Source organism: Mustela nivalis (assembly GCF_964662115.1).
Source record: "Mustela nivalis genome assembly, chromosome: 6".
Classification (NCBI taxonomy): Eukaryota; Metazoa; Chordata; class Mammalia; order Carnivora; family Mustelidae; genus Mustela; species Mustela nivalis.
This window is the reverse complement of record NC_139025.1, coordinates 91,382,039-91,397,107: the sequence shown is the minus strand read 5'-3', so window position 1 is coordinate 91,397,107 and position 15,069 is coordinate 91,382,039. Positions and strand designations below refer to the sequence as shown.

The following is a 15,069-nucleotide window of genomic DNA, read 5'->3' as shown; positions in this document are numbered from 1 at the left end:
GTGCTGGGCTCTGGGATCTCAAGAAATATTTAAGGCATTTTGAGGGGAACCTGGGTCCTGAGTGAGGAGGTACAAGCAAAGCCAGTGAATTGAGGATTCTGAGCAGTGTATTCTGTTCTAATGGAATGACTCGGGGGGCGAGGGGGTGGGGGAGGTTCCTGGGGGGCTCTTCCATGAGGGCCAGTCAACGGAAAGACGAGACTGTGATTAGAAGCTTGGGATTTTCAGTCCCGCCCTCATTCTCCGGAGAGGGGTGAGGGCTGAAAACAGAGTTAATGATTGATCCTGCCTATGTAATGAAGCCTCCATAAACCCCCAAAAGTACAGCGTTCGGGGAGTTTCCAGGTTGGTGAACACATCCACATGGGGAGGGTAATGCGCCCCAACCCCATGGGGACAGAAGCTCCTTCCTTCTGGACCCTCCTGAACTCGCCCACTGGCTGAGTTCCTGAGTCAGTATCTCTTCCGCTGGTTGTACATCTCTCTCCTCATCATATCTTTTCATAAACCAGTGAATATAAGTAAGTGTTTCCCTGATTTCTGTGAGTGGCTCTAGAAAATCAGTGCAACAAACAAGGGGTGGTGGGAAGCTCAGATTGACAGTCAGGCAGTCAGAAGCACAGGTGACAAGCTGGACTTGGGATTGGCGTCTGGATTCGGGGAGCCTTGTGGTATCTGACACTACCTCTAGGGAAGTAGTGTCAGAATTGAGTTGAACTGTAGACTACCCAGCCCGGGTCACAGAGCAGCCTGGTGAAGGGAACCTCTCCCTCCCCAGCACATGCGGTTTAGAAGTGTTGTGAGTGTGGTGTCCGTGTGACAGTAAAGGGGAAGACACAGTAGGGAAACTGAGTTTTTCTAATACAAATTCATAAAACATCAAAACCCGTATAGGCCAGGTGTATGAGATCTCTAAGAGAGCAAAGAATAGAGGTTTGGGGAGCCCACTGCCTTTCCTTCTTGTATCGTTATTTTAATTCTGAGCATGCGGCTTGAAGTAGTACAGAGTGACTGCAAATACTGAGACCCAAACCTCCAAACTTCACTGCACACCGACGCCCCTCTGCCTCTTCCCTTTCTTCCCAGCAGAGGAAGGGCCGGACTCAGGCCACCTGCGTTCTAGGTCTCATTCCGCCCCACCTGCTCAGGAGCTTACACCCCTCGGATATCTGCTTTTCATGCCACGTCTTCCGCGCTCCCCCTCCACTGGTTCTGGCCCATCGGCACGTAAGCAAGTTCAGATCTCTCCCTTCCTGGCACGATAACCTACACAAACACCTTCTTCAGCCCTATGCCCCGCATCCCTGCCATTCCCTCTGTAAGGATGACTCAGTCTTCTGTCTCTTACCTGACCTCCAGGGTCATCCTCCCTGTCTCCTGCCTGACAGTTTCTGCCCCAGGCCCCCCAGTAACTTTGGTGCTGTCCCGCCCATTGAACACTTTACACCAGTGGCCCTGGTTTCAGGTGACCTCTCTGCAGATTTTTACCATGCGGAGCACTCCCCATTCCTGAGACACTCTTCCCTTGTCTTCTGTGCACATCATCATTCTGGTGCTTTCTGACCTGTCATTCTGCTTCCGCCGCAGGTTCCTCTACCTGGCACTCTGGGAGGAGACTTCCAGGCCTCCTTCTTAGGTGCTCTGCTCCTTCTCCTTGACCCTCACCCAGGGTCACCTCCTCCATTCCTACGGCATTAGCCACCGTGACCCTGGGGAGGACTGTGACATATTTCCCTTCGCCCCAGCATCTCTCCTGCGTCATATACAGCTACCCGCCTCCTGGACGCCTGCCTCTGGATGGCCCAGGGTAAAGTAAACCCAACACAGAAAGACACCCACTATTTTCATCTTCCTGTCCTGCCTCCACGTCCCCCTCACTCCAAACTCCAAACCTCCCCCTTCTCCTTTTGAATTTTTCATTCTGCATGCAGTTGAGCAAGATGAGCAGACTCCACGCTGACGGGGGAGCCTGATGGGGCCTTGATCCGAGAGCCCTGAGGTCCAGACCTGAGCCAAAGTGAGAGTCGGGGGCGCCTGAGCCACGGAGCCACCCAGGGGGCCCCCAGCGGGCAGCATGGTCTTAACACTTCCCATGTGGCTGTTCGCCTTTAGCTCTGACTTCGCTGCTCTTGCAGAGACTCAGGACGGCGCCCTCCCAGTCCCAGCCACGCCGGTCCCACCCTCTGCCTGTGGCGAGGCCGGTGCCAGCCTGGACTTGGGCTGCAGCAGCTCTGAGCTTCCTCCCTTCCAGGGGGGCTTTGGACGGACACCGACAGTCCCCAAGGCCACACTTTCCTGGCTCCTGTCCACACAGCAGGGGAAGGAGGAGCCAGGGAAGAGCCCCTCAACGCTCGCACCCTCCACGCCTCGCCACCCCCCAGACTTGAGAAACTGGAAATCATCCAGGGACTTTTTTAAGGATTTGAGTTGAGGGTGTGCTGAATGCAACCCCAAAGGGGACAAACAAGAAGCCCTCACTTCCTAAAGAGCCAACCCAGTGTTCTCGATGGCTCGCCCAGGATGAGGGCAGCCTAGACGGATTTTAGTCAGGATATCAAGAGTCAGCCCCATTCTTTCCCCGAACTGCAGAGAGACTAGCCAGAAACAGAGGCCCAGGTGCTGGTCAAGGTTGAAGTCGCTTTCCCCTCCAACCTTCAAATGAGAAGCAACTGCTGCCCCCCTGTGGCACGATGGAGGCACTGCAGTCCTTTACAGAGGTCAAAGGCTGGCTAAAGCTCCTTTAGGATCTGCCCCTTCAAATAGATTTTACCCTAAAAGGACTCTTTCTCCCTTTGATATTTATTAAGAAAACAATTTTGGTTCTCTCGATTTTGAAAATAAAAAAACTGAGGTCCAGAAGTGAGCGTTGTAAAAAAAATTAGGGCCTTTTTATGCTTAGCAATATAGCTTTAAAATTATTTGAAACCATCAAATGCCAGCATTTACAAATTTCTAACCGGTGGTTTGTTACCTGGTCTTATCACAGAGCTAGGCATCTGGTGGCCTAGAATTGCGGGGAAAATGAACCGGTGGCGCTGAGGAGACTCTCTTTTACCTGAGGCTGTTAACATTCTGAAAACCAAAGCATATTTTCTGGTTGGGTTCATCCAAGGCCAAGAGTAGTTTCAGCTGGGAGAGCCACTCCTGGCTCCCAGGAGTCTCTGTCCCCTGGCAAACGGCTCTCTGAATCACCTCGGCTGGCTGGTAGCTTCACTTGTTTCTTGGGACAAGAGAACCACAGTAGCCATTCAGGTAGGTCCCAGGGACATGTGAGCAACTTTGGGCTCGGGGGAAGACCGCCACTGCTGAAACGCACTGAAGCCTATCTGAACGGTACCGCTAACCAGATGAGTCGTCAGAAATCCTATCAGGGGAAAGCCAGGAGAGCCTGAAAATGTGCTGTTAGTAATCCACTGAATGAGAAGTTACTAATAGCACCTGCCAACTGCCCGTGACCCCACTGGACACAAGAGAAGACGAAGGCTCACAGAACTTGCCAAGGTCACACACAACTAGTGAACAATATGGCCAGCCCTCAGCCCCCGTGTTCTCTTCTCTATAAAACCACAAGTTGGTCCTCATTTATTGCAAATGTTTGTTCCCCAGTGACCACTGAACAATTAGCCCATCAACCAGGAGGCTGGTTACCAAGTTTTGGGAATCCTCCGATGTCTGGTTGGCCCTCCGCTGGTTCAGTGCTGGAACTGCAAAACGTCCTTCCTGGGTCTCAACAAGACAGGAATACAAAGGGAACCAACTTTATACACCTCTCAGTCACCATCAAAGTCAACAGACTTCTTGCTCAGTGCATATCACTCTGAGCTCTGGGCAAAACCTTCTAGACAGAGTAAAATAAATAAATAAATAAATAAATAAATCATGGAACAGAAAAGAAACACCTGCCTCGAACTGAAAGAAGAGAAGAAGCCTCAACAGATCCAGATGTCAAATAGTATTTACTTATCTGTTGCTGCTAGATATATTTTCCCCTGATAGTATGTATCTATTCGTTTTTCAAATATTAACTGTGTGCCTACTCTGTGTCTGGATTTAAAGCAGTAAATAAGAGCCTCATGGAGTTTATACTACAATGGGGAGACAGACAATGGGCAAGGAAACAAATACTAATTATAAATTATAAAAGATACTATGGGGGTTAGAAAAACAAAACAAAACAAAAACCCCCAAAAGGACACCGTGACGGAGAATAGGTGTTACTCAGAGCAGGTGTGGTCACAGCAGCCTTCTCTGAGTAGAGGACTTTGAAACCAAGACCTAAGAGGAAGATCTGCCAGCAGAGAAGGAAGAACACAAGGTGTGAAGCTGGAGTAAGCCCATTGGTGTGACCAGGGTGAGAGCGAGGTGGGTGGGAGTGGGCGGCAGAGCGAGGTTAGCGGGGAGAGTGTGCAGGAGGTGTGGATCCTTGCAGGACGTGGCAAGAAGTGTTATTCTTATTCTTATTTTTTTTTTTTTAAGATTTTATTTATTTATTTGACAGAGAGAAATCACAAGTAGATGGAGAGGCAGGCAGAGAGAGAGGAAGGGAAGCAGGCTCCCTGAGATCATGACCTGAGCCGAAGGTAGCGGCCTAACCCACTGAGCCACCCAGGCGCCCCTCTTATTCTTACTTTATTTATATTTTTTAAAGATGTTATTTATTTATTTGAGAGAATGAGAGAGAGAGAGAGCATGAGAGGAGGGGTGGGTCAGAGGGAGAAGCTGACTCCCTGCTGAGTGGGGACCCCCCCCCCACAGGCCTCGATGCTGGGACTCCAGGATCATGATCTGAGCTGAAGGCAGTTGTTTGACCAACTGAGCCACCCAGGTGCCCCCTAGAAGTGTTACTTTTAACCCAGGTGCAGTGGGAAGCCATTGATTGAATTTTAACCCTGGAGAGTGACATTAATGGGATTTAAACTTGTATTTTTAAAGTGTAACTCTGCCTTTCCTATGGAGAACAATTTGAAAGAAACAAAAAGTAGAAGCGATGAGGTTTCTCACAGACACTTTCATAAATTCATTGCCAGGCACAATGGTATCTTGAACGAGGGTGTTTGGAGTAGAGCCAGAGGAAAAAGAGGGCAGGCAAATACAGATGTATTTTAGAAACAGAAATGAAGGGGCGCCTGGGTGGCTCAGTGGGTTAAGCCTCTGCCTTCAGCTCAGGTCATGATCTCAGGTCCTGGGATCGAGCCCCGCATCGGGCTATCTGCTCAGTGGGGAGCCTGCTTCCTCCTCTCTCTCTGCCTGCCTCTCTGCCTACCTGTGATCTCTGTCTGTCAAATAAATAAAATCTTAAAAAAAAAAAAAAAAGAAACAGAAATGAAATAAATTGCTAATAATTTGGGTATGACATGAAATGGAGAAAATGGAAGCTTATTCCAGGTTTTTAGCCTGCATGCATGGCTAAGTGGTGGCACTATTCATTTAGACAGAAAAGACTGACATAAATAGGTTGATGAAAGTGGTGGTAGAGAAATCAGAATTGACATACGGTAATTTAACAATTCACAGGAGTCTCTAGATATACAAGAAACAAGTTTGGGTTGAAAATACAAATGTTGGCATCATCAGCAAAGAAATAGCATTTGGAGTCAAGAGAAGAAACAAAATCCTCTAGACAGAGAATTGAGAAGAATAAAAGAAACAGAGCCAGCACTAGCCCTGGAGAGCGGATTAACTTAAAGCTGCCCTTAGAGCAGCAGCAGAAAACTACCAAGGAGACAGCGAAGAAAAGAGTTAATGGGGAAAAGGGCAAGGAGGAAAGCCAAGAGTGTGCCATCTTGGTGCAAAACCCAAGAAAGGCAAGGGTTTTAAGAAGGTCCAGTGTGCTGAATGCTGCCAAGGTTGAATATGATGAAGGCAGAACGTCGGTGAATGTGGCAAGAGAGTGGCCGGCCCTGAACAGAACGGTCTAATGCATCTCAAAATTCACGGTGGAGGGGCGCCTGGGTGGCTCAGTGGGTTAAGCTGCTGCCTTCGGCTCAGGTCATGATCTCAGTGTCCTGGGATGGAGTCCCACGTCGGGCTCTCTGCTCAGCAGGGAGCCTGCTTCCCTCTCTCTCTTTCTGCCTGCCTCTCCATCTACTTGTGATTTCTCTCTGTCAAAGAAATAAATAAAATCTTAAAAAAAAAAAAAAATTCACGGTGGAAAGCTGAACGTGAACTCTTTCCCCGGAGAGGCTCAGTGTGCTCCTCTGGAAAAAAAAGTGTTCCTTTTCAGTTCCTCAGGCCAAAATCTTGGTGTCACCCCTGACTCCTCTTTCTTTCAGTTCCTGCCTCCCACCTACCAGCAAAACCTGTTGGTTCTAGCTTCAAAATATACCCACCATCTGCCCATGTCTCGCTGCCTCTCTACCTATCGTGCTAGTACATCTCTCCCTTGGATTATCACAGGTGCCCCTTAAATGAGCTCCCCCATTCTAGTCCTCCTTCCCCGTAGGAAGATTTTATTTCAATAGAGCAGATGGAGTGATCCTTTTCAAGGATAGACACTCAGAGGACAAGCCAAAGACCCTGGGAGGAGTTCTGTCTCCCCGTGCCCAGCCTCCTCCCGCCCCAGGCTCCTTCCGACCATGCTCCCCTGTCTTGGGCTCTGGCCACACTAGCCTCCTTGCTTTTGCATGGGCAGCTCTCTGCCTGGGATGCCTTTCTCCACCTACCACCCAGCTCACTCTCCAGCTCTCAGAACTTAGCTTATCTTCCCAGGGAGGAGCCCCGACTCCAATTTTGAGTTGTTTCCTCCATCCCACTCCTCTGCTTTATATTGTTAGAGCACTTATAACCATCTGACTTATTACATATTGTAACTTATCTGTTTGTGTAGGGACTGTATCTCTCCTGTCCCGCCAGTCTTTGAGGTTCATGTTTCTTTCCCCGGCACCTAAAACAGTGCCTGGCATTCAAGAAATACTTGTTGACCTGACAAATAAGGGGCAGGAACCATGGACTAGGAGAGAATGGGTTGTGGGGGAGGAAAGACCATCAGTGCATGGTGAACAGATGCTGGGAAGAGCAGCAGCAAAATGGTACCATAGCTACAAGGGGTATGAGATCAAAGGAGGGCAAGTTTTCTAATGAGACATATGGGTAATTTATACTGATCTTATATCCTATACTGAAAGGCTAGTTTATAACCCTATGTTTGAGAGCTAATATGTATCTTTACTAATGAGATTAATCTGAGGATCATAAGGTTAATTAATCAAAGTAGACAAAAGAAGGAAAATTATCTTCAACGTGCCATTTGTTAGATACTAAACAGACCTTCCTGCAAGGGACTCAGAGTCCAGTCATAGTCATCTCCAGTGTGGTAGTGATTCATTCAGAAATGATTTCATGGTAGTGCAATTATGCATGCAAACACCTTTTTTCTGAACCAGAATATTACCAGCTTGCAAGTAATAAATTCATATTCAAGCAGTAAATTCAGGAAATTCAAATTCTATCCCCAAGCTAAATGGAGGCACAGAGAAGTTAAGGAATTTGCTCAACGTCACATCACTAGTAAATAATGGCGCTGGTACTGAAACTCAGGCGTCTTCGCCAACAGTCTACGTTAAACGTGTGTCAAAATTCACACCAGAATACACGCATTAGGTCTATCCTTTCTATAAAAAATGAGAAAGAAAAACCCCTTTTCTAACTGGGTCCTTCATAATAAAATCCTACAATAAGTATAAAAGATACTACACCCATCTGTCGCAGGCCTGGGACTTAGCAGGAGTAAATGAGCAGCGACAATGCAAACAAATGGATGAACTGAACCAATGCTATCGTCACTCAAATAAATATGAGATCAACCAACAAATTAAGTGCCAAGGTCCAGGGCTGGGAAAAAGCCAGTCTTTTTTCTTCCCCAAAGTCTTTGGACTATTTTCTATTCGCTTTCATCCAAGCTGTAACGGGCAGAATCCTAAATAGGACCCCCAGGATTGCCACCTGCATAATTGGCTTCTGAGTGGGGGTGAGACCTGTGAATATAACAGGCTGTCACTCCTTTGTTCAGTGACAGAGGTGATGGGATGGCCACCACCATCATTACAATTAGGGGACTAAAGGGATATTCTCCCTCTGGCTGTGAAGCAGCAAGTGGCCCTGTTGTGCGAGGGCCCTGTGGCTTATGGCCTGGGGTGGCCTCTAAGAGCTGAGAGGGACCCTGGCTGACAGATGACAAGAAGGGACCCCAGTCCTACAGCAGCAAGAAACTGAACTCAGCCAACAACCTTAATGAGTGTGAAAGATGACCCAGCCTCCTGCCAACACCTTGATTTCAGGCTGATGAGAGTGAGCAGAGGGCCCAGCAAACCCACACCAGATTCCTGATCGAAAGAAACTGTGAGATAATAAATGGGCATTATGTCAAGATGCTAAATTTGTGGTCATTTGTTATAGTATAATAGAAAACTAAAACACAAACCAATCTTCATCCCTTGCACAGACACACTGGTAGGTGATGATCTCACATCATCCCCCAGGAGATCAAAATGGAAACAGGACTCTTCATTCTGAGTTGTCCTAATTGTCCTGCTCTTTCAAAGCTCCACATCTCGGGATGCCTGGGTGGCTCACTCAGTCGGTTAAGAATCTGCCTTCAGCTCAGATCATGATCCCAGAGTCCTGGAATCAAGTCCTGCACTAGGCTTCTTGCTCAGCAGGGAGCCTGCTTCTCCCTCTCCTCCTACTGCTCCCTCTGATTGTGCTCTCTCTCCCTCTCTCTCTCTCTGACAAATAAATAAAATCTTGAAAAAGAAAAAAGCTCCATGCCTTTTCCTTTAGTATTATTCCCTGCTGAATTCCAATTCAGACTTCCAAACCCAAATCAAATGTAGCTTCTCCACAGAAGTATTTCCTTCTAGCCATGCCCATCCACTCCCAAGCAGAATAAATTACTCCTATTCTTCGCTTCCCTGATGGCTGGTTGTCTGGACATCTCCCCCAAAACCTGCCATACATGGTGCAGGGTGGTAACCTCTCCCCCGCTCCCACCCCCAGCCCGAGATTCTCTGAGGACACAGCTGCCCCAGGCCCTGTACCGGGGCTGGCATGGAGTGGGCGCTAAATAATGGGACACAGAGTCCAAGGAAACGAGGCTCTGGAAAAACACAGGCTTTGCCCGCCCAGGGAGCTGCTCTTTCCCTTCCACACAGATGATCAGACATCAGGTATTAATGGAAACTGGGAAAGCTTTCTCCATGACGACGGCGGGGGGACGAATCAAGCACTGACTGTGGTAAAAGGGCAGATATCTACTGTCTCGAAAAAGCTGGTCTGAAGTGGATAGTTATGCTAGGAGCGACAGGCGGCGGGTGCTGGGAAGAAGTGAGATTCTCCCTAAAGAGGTGGCAATGATTTACTCCGATTTAAGCCCTGTGCTAGGTTTGCACGCTTGCTGATTCAAATTATCTGTTAATCTGATGCTAACCTACAAAGACAACAATCCCACAGAGGTAGCTCTCCTTTTGATGGCTTACAACTACGGGTTAACAAGACAAAAACGATAATCGTTTATTAACAACATCCACGGCACTGACCAGTCTCCAGGGAAAATGGCATTTGTAGGAAATCACAGACTCAGGAAAAATGATTCATCATCCATCCATACGGAAGAGTATTTGCTGGTTACTCATTTTGACAAAACGTGGAGAGAATTCACATTTTTCCTCAGGACCCACTTACACGGGCAAAGATTTGGAGTGCTCCCTTGCAGTTAACCTAAATTAACCAACTTACTGCTGTCGGCTCCTTCTCACTGGAGAAAGAGATTGTTCAGAATCAGAGAGCATACAAAGCAATGCATGGAAATAAGGCACCTGCTTGTCACCAACTTGTAAGAAATAGATTCAGATTCTCTCTACAAATAAATCATGAAACAACAAAGTACCGCTTTTTAATATAAGTATTACAGTGACATTTCCGGAAACATCAAAAAAATTCGGGGGGGGGGGTGGTCTTGCCACACTAAAAGAATTTAAGTAACATTTGCTACAATTAAAACTATTTCAGGGCACCTGGGTGGCTCAGTGGGTTAAAGCCTCTACCCTCGGCTCAGGTCATGATCTGGGGTCCTGGGAGCCCTCCTTGGGCTCTTTGCTCAGCAGGGAGCCTGCTTCCCTTGCTTTCTCTCTGCCTGCCTGCCTCTGCCTACTTGTGATCTCTTGTCTGTCAAATAAGTAAATAAAATCTTAAAAAAAAAAAAAACTATTTCAAAAAACGTTTTTTGACAGAAATTCAATGTCAGTACGTCTTTCAGCTCCCTTCGTATTTATACGATATCATCCCTAAGAGTCAAGTCCGAACCCATAGGTCCTGCGTTTTAAGGATTTTTCACAAATGCTGGTTGGCAATGACTCAAAGAGAGAACCAGCTGGACACAGCTCCGTAAAGATCAGTATGGGAGGAGACGAGGAGTCTGGGTTCCAATCTTTCTTTAGGGATAACACTAGATGTTCCTTTATTCGTTCAAATATTAATGTACTAGACTGTGCAAGGTGCTAGGGCTCCAGCTGTGAGTGAGATAGATTAGGTCCCTGTTCTCTTGGTACTTCTATTCTTTCTTTCTTTCTTTTTTTTTTTTTTTAAGATTTTATTTATTTATTTGACAGAGGGAGAGAGATCACAAGTAGGCAGAGAGGCAGGCAGAGAGAGAGGTAGGGAAGCAGCCTCCCTGCTGAGCAGAGAGCCCGATGTGGGGCTCGATCCCAGAACCCTGAGATCATGACCCGAGCAGAAGGCAGTGGCTTAACACACCGAGCCACCCAGGTGCCCCGGTACTTCTATTCTTAATGTGGAAGCATGCATGTATATACTGTTGAGAAGAAGAAGAAATGGGAAACGGAGGGAGGAAATAGTTTCTTCAACATGCGTTATTTTAAGTACTACTGGAAGCTTTGAACTTGGAGAACACAGTAAATACCTTCGATGCTCTGTGGGCCCACAAGATTCATGGCCTGGTGAGCTGGATACTCTACCCGTGGTCTGGCAATGCCCAGCTGCTCCATAACGCCATGGAGCAGCCTCTGGATATCTGTTTCTGAGACCCTGTCAGGGGTCCGAGGGCTATATGTGGATGCTGGAGTCCATCCAAAAGTCAGCCAAAATACTAGGCCGCAGAGCATGGTAGAAACCATTGCAGAGACCATTTTTCACCTGCAGAAAAAAAAGACCAAACGTGTATCGATTGGCCCCCATTGGCCACTGTGATGATCAATCACGCAGGTGAGTGATTCAAGGACCACCCACCCAGTGGGGGCTGCATCGAAAAATCCTTAGGGGTTTGCGCTTGCCTGAAGTGTCCAGTGTGGGCAGAACATCTGCTGTGGAAGGGTGTTAAAGAAACAGGACAACCCGAGATAGCCAATTCCCTGTGCACGTGGCAGCCTTGGGAAGACCAGCCAGGAAAGACCGTTCTCACTCCTTGTTCTCTGCTTGCAGCTCCCTGAAAGGGCTTCATGACCCCTAACGCCACCACCCTCTCTCCTCTCTTAGTAAAGCAAGCAACCCAACGACAAGAACTTGCTTCCATTTTGAAAGCAGGAGAGGAAGAGGGACATGGGGAGTTTTCCCAGTCCCGGGGGAGAAAAGAGGTTCCAAGGAAGGAGTCAGGAGGACACAAAGGGGAAAGGTGCACAGAAAGGTTAGGAGCAGTGGAAGGGAACATCTGAGCTCAGCAGACATCCACTACATTTGAGAAGCTGAAGGGGCTGAAAATGCAGCCAGCTCAGGCCTGTCCTGCAGTCCTGGAGGTGGGAAGAGGCAAGCTGAGGGGTCCTGGCCACATGTCCCCGTTTGATCTGCAGAGCGGGCATGAGGAAAGCACCTGTGTGACAGGGCTGCTGCGGGCATCAGCGCCGAGCCAGGCAGAGCCCCCATGCTGTCAGAATGACGCTGCCAATATTGTCTCTGGGTTCCAGAGATTAGAATTTGAGGACGTGGCAGTGGTGAGGGGGGAGGGAGAAAACTGCACTGGGGAGTCAACCTGTCTTAAACGTTGCCTTCTAGGGAACCAGAAGCCTACAGAACAAGGGGACAAATGTTCCTGCCGCTTCCCTCTGCAGCTGCCCAACCTGTTTAAGACGGACGCTTCAGGCAATGGCTGTGCAAACCCTCCTTTTGACTCTTCTTCTATGCAGGCGGCTGGGGGATGCATTTTCTTCCTTGAAAGTGCAATATTCATAACCTCCTTTTTTTTTCCCCCATAAAGGCAAGGTTTTTTCCAAGCCACCCCTAGATATGGAACCTCGTTCCCCAAATTGCTGAGGCAGTAAATTCTGACGTGAAAAGCTGGAGGCAGACACCAACCTCTCCAGCCACCTCCATCTTCCCCTGGCCTGCTGTGAACGCAGGATGTCTTTGTTTCATTTAAACCCCTGGCCAACACCGTTCCGATCTGATGAGCTACCTAATTTCCTCCCTCCATACTCTTTCCCTCCTATTATAACCGAACTCCTAGTCCCCACCCACTCTTTGTCTGCTCCCAGCCTCCAGCTCAAGGATTTCAGCACAACGCCCGCTCCCCTCCCCATCCTGTAAAACCCGCGCGTCTCGGGTGGGCTTCAGGGGGGCGAGCAGGCATCACTGCAGGACTCACCGAGGGGCAGCCGGAGGACTCTGCAGCGGTCTGCGCTCGGGCGGGGGTCTAGCCGCCAGCGGACTGATCCGTATCGCGCGTGCGTCACCTCCCTCCTCATCTTAGCCCCGCCCCCACCGCTCCCCCAGCAGGTGGAGGGCGCCTCGCTCGCCAGATGCTGGTGGCTCCTGCTCTGAGCCACGCAGCGTTCAACCCACGCATTCCACGTACACTTGTCCTGGAGCTCATTTAGCTATCGACCCTTGTGGAAGTAATTCACCTTTTCTAAGGTGAATAAGCGATTATCTAAATGTGCTAAATCACCACTTTGGCCCTTCGCCCCCCAACACCACATGTTTAATTTTGCCATCTTCGGGTTTTTTCGTCTTTTTGTTTTTTAGCCTTCTAGCTTGAAGAAGGGGGCAATGATAGGTGAGACGGAAGGTGAGATCCTAAGAACTTTTAATGATGGCAGTGATAGGGTACATAGTAAGTAAGTATGCTTTTAGGAGCCCTTTCGTTCAGCAGAAAAACTATGGGGTTATTTAATACAAGATGTTAGAAACTTCTGTTAGAAGGGATACTCTAAAAACATGAAGACCTCTTGGAACATTAGTTCAGAGTGTTATTTCTTAAACTTCCGGATCAGTTATCAAGTAAGATTTCTTTGGCCTGAAGAGAAACTGAATTCCCTACACATTGCAGAAATTTATCCAGGTAGACCCTGAATTTTTTGTTAAAGACTTATGGGACAACCTTAAACATGTGAATTTAGTCCAAATACAATATTGAGATGTAAAACCATAAAATAGAGTGTGGCAACTTTCTTTCAAGACTAGGGATGAGTAAAGTACCTGGGGGCCAGAAAATAACTAACTTGACGCTAGAATCCAAGATTCCTTTACCCTGGCTCTATGCAGCAAATCCATGCTCAGCTAAGGCATCTTATGCAATGAAGAGGAGCCACAAAATTCATTCACAAGACACACGGCCTTTTGGTCTAAAGCCTTGCCCTCTTCCCAGTGTCTTTTCTTTGGTGGACTCCCGTTTCCAGCTTTTTGTTTCAGTCATGCAGATTAACAGGACAAATGCTGTTACTGGTTTTAGGCTCAAAGATCATGCTGGGATTTTTAGTATTACTTACACATACTGAAGTTTTTCAATTCAGAATTCTATCTTAACATTGCTTAGTGTTACCTTCATTTTGTGCTTGGAAAAATGGAGAAGACATTACATTTTACTGCTTTTGTTTTGAATGGAAACTGAGATACACCAAAAGGTTTGCTTCATAGGAAAGTTAATATTTTAAAGACAAATATACCCTGGGCTTGATGCTGATCAAACACCAATATTGAATTCTTAGTGATCATAAAATGTTGCCAAGCAGCCTTCTAATTTAAGTCCTGCGTAATTGTATTGTTTGTTGCTCATGGTAATTTGTATGAGATCTTTATTTACACTTATTAAGAACAAAGTAATCCTTGAAGTTAGTGCCTATGTCCATACTTTTAACTGTGTTAAGTATATTCACCTATCATTTGACCAGATATTGAGTAACATTATCTCCATTTTATATAAAATGAAGAGATTAATCTAAAATTAAACTTCCCTAACTGTCCAAACTACTCACCTTCATAGTCCTGCTATACTGTTAGCTTTCAGAAAACAAAAATGAGTGACATCTGGGTAGTTTTCTTTTTTATTTGTCAGAGAGATCCAGCACAAGCAGGGGGAATGGAGGCAGAGGCAGAAGCAGGCTCCCCGCTGCGCAAGATGCTCAATATGAGACTCTATCCCAGGACCCTGGATCACCACCCAAGCTGAAAGCTTATGCTTAACTGACTGAGCCACTGAGGCATCTCAGGGTAGTTTTTTCTTTTTTTTTTTTTAATAAATATCTTTCATTATTATTAATCTCAGAAAAGCCACTAATTCAGGTAATTGTACAGTTAATCTCCTGTGCCACCTTATTGCTCTTCCAATTCAACACTTCACCCATTCCCAAGGATATAAAATGACAGCAGTACATTTTTAAAAGTTTATCCAGAGGGGAGGTGAAGTTTAAATAATTGCTTTGATTCAGACAACATATATTTCAAGAGTTTATGAGTGTTTTCTATCACCACTTACTATCAGAAATATCATAAACACCCAAAGTGCATATCTGGTTTATATTACACACCTGTTTTGATGTTATAAATCATGGTATTTGTATCTACAGGTTTTCAGTCTTTAAGTCAAATTCTTACTAATAGTGAGAAAAGGTGGATTCCTAGGTCATATAGAAATAGGAAATAGCTTTGAAATGAAATATATTATTATCAAGTAGAACCTGGTGAAGCAGACACATCTAATTACTTTAAATTTCTCTGTAAATATGACTGCTCTGAGTAGATATGCTGTTGTATTCTCCTCCACTATCAGACCGTGCCATTCTGGGGCACCTGGGTGGCTCAGTGGGTTATAAGCCTCTGCCTTTGGCTCAGGTCACGATCTCAGGG

At 46.9% G+C, this 15,069-nt stretch overlaps 1 protein-coding gene across 3 annotated transcripts in view; it reads right to left on the bottom strand.

Annotated features, from left to right (window-relative positions):
- Nucleotides 1–12,706, bottom strand: part of SCG5 (secretogranin V) — a 54,290-nt gene extending 41,584 nt beyond the window's left edge. For 2 of the 3 annotated variants that reach the window (XM_082734314.1, XM_082734315.1), the window contains exons 1-2: nucleotides 12,590–12,687; nucleotides 10,916–11,148 (exon numbers count right to left, since the gene is read on the bottom strand). In XM_082734314.1, the coding sequence (XP_082590440.1) occupies nucleotides 10,916–11,141 (226 nt within the window). In that variant the 5' untranslated portion in view covers nucleotides 11,142–11,148; nucleotides 12,590–12,687. Of the gene's footprint in view, nucleotides 1–10,915; nucleotides 11,149–12,589 lie in introns of all 3 variants that reach the window. The other variant, XM_082734316.1, reaches the window with a different exon arrangement.
- Between the last annotated feature and the right edge of the window lie 2,363 nt (nucleotides 12,707–15,069).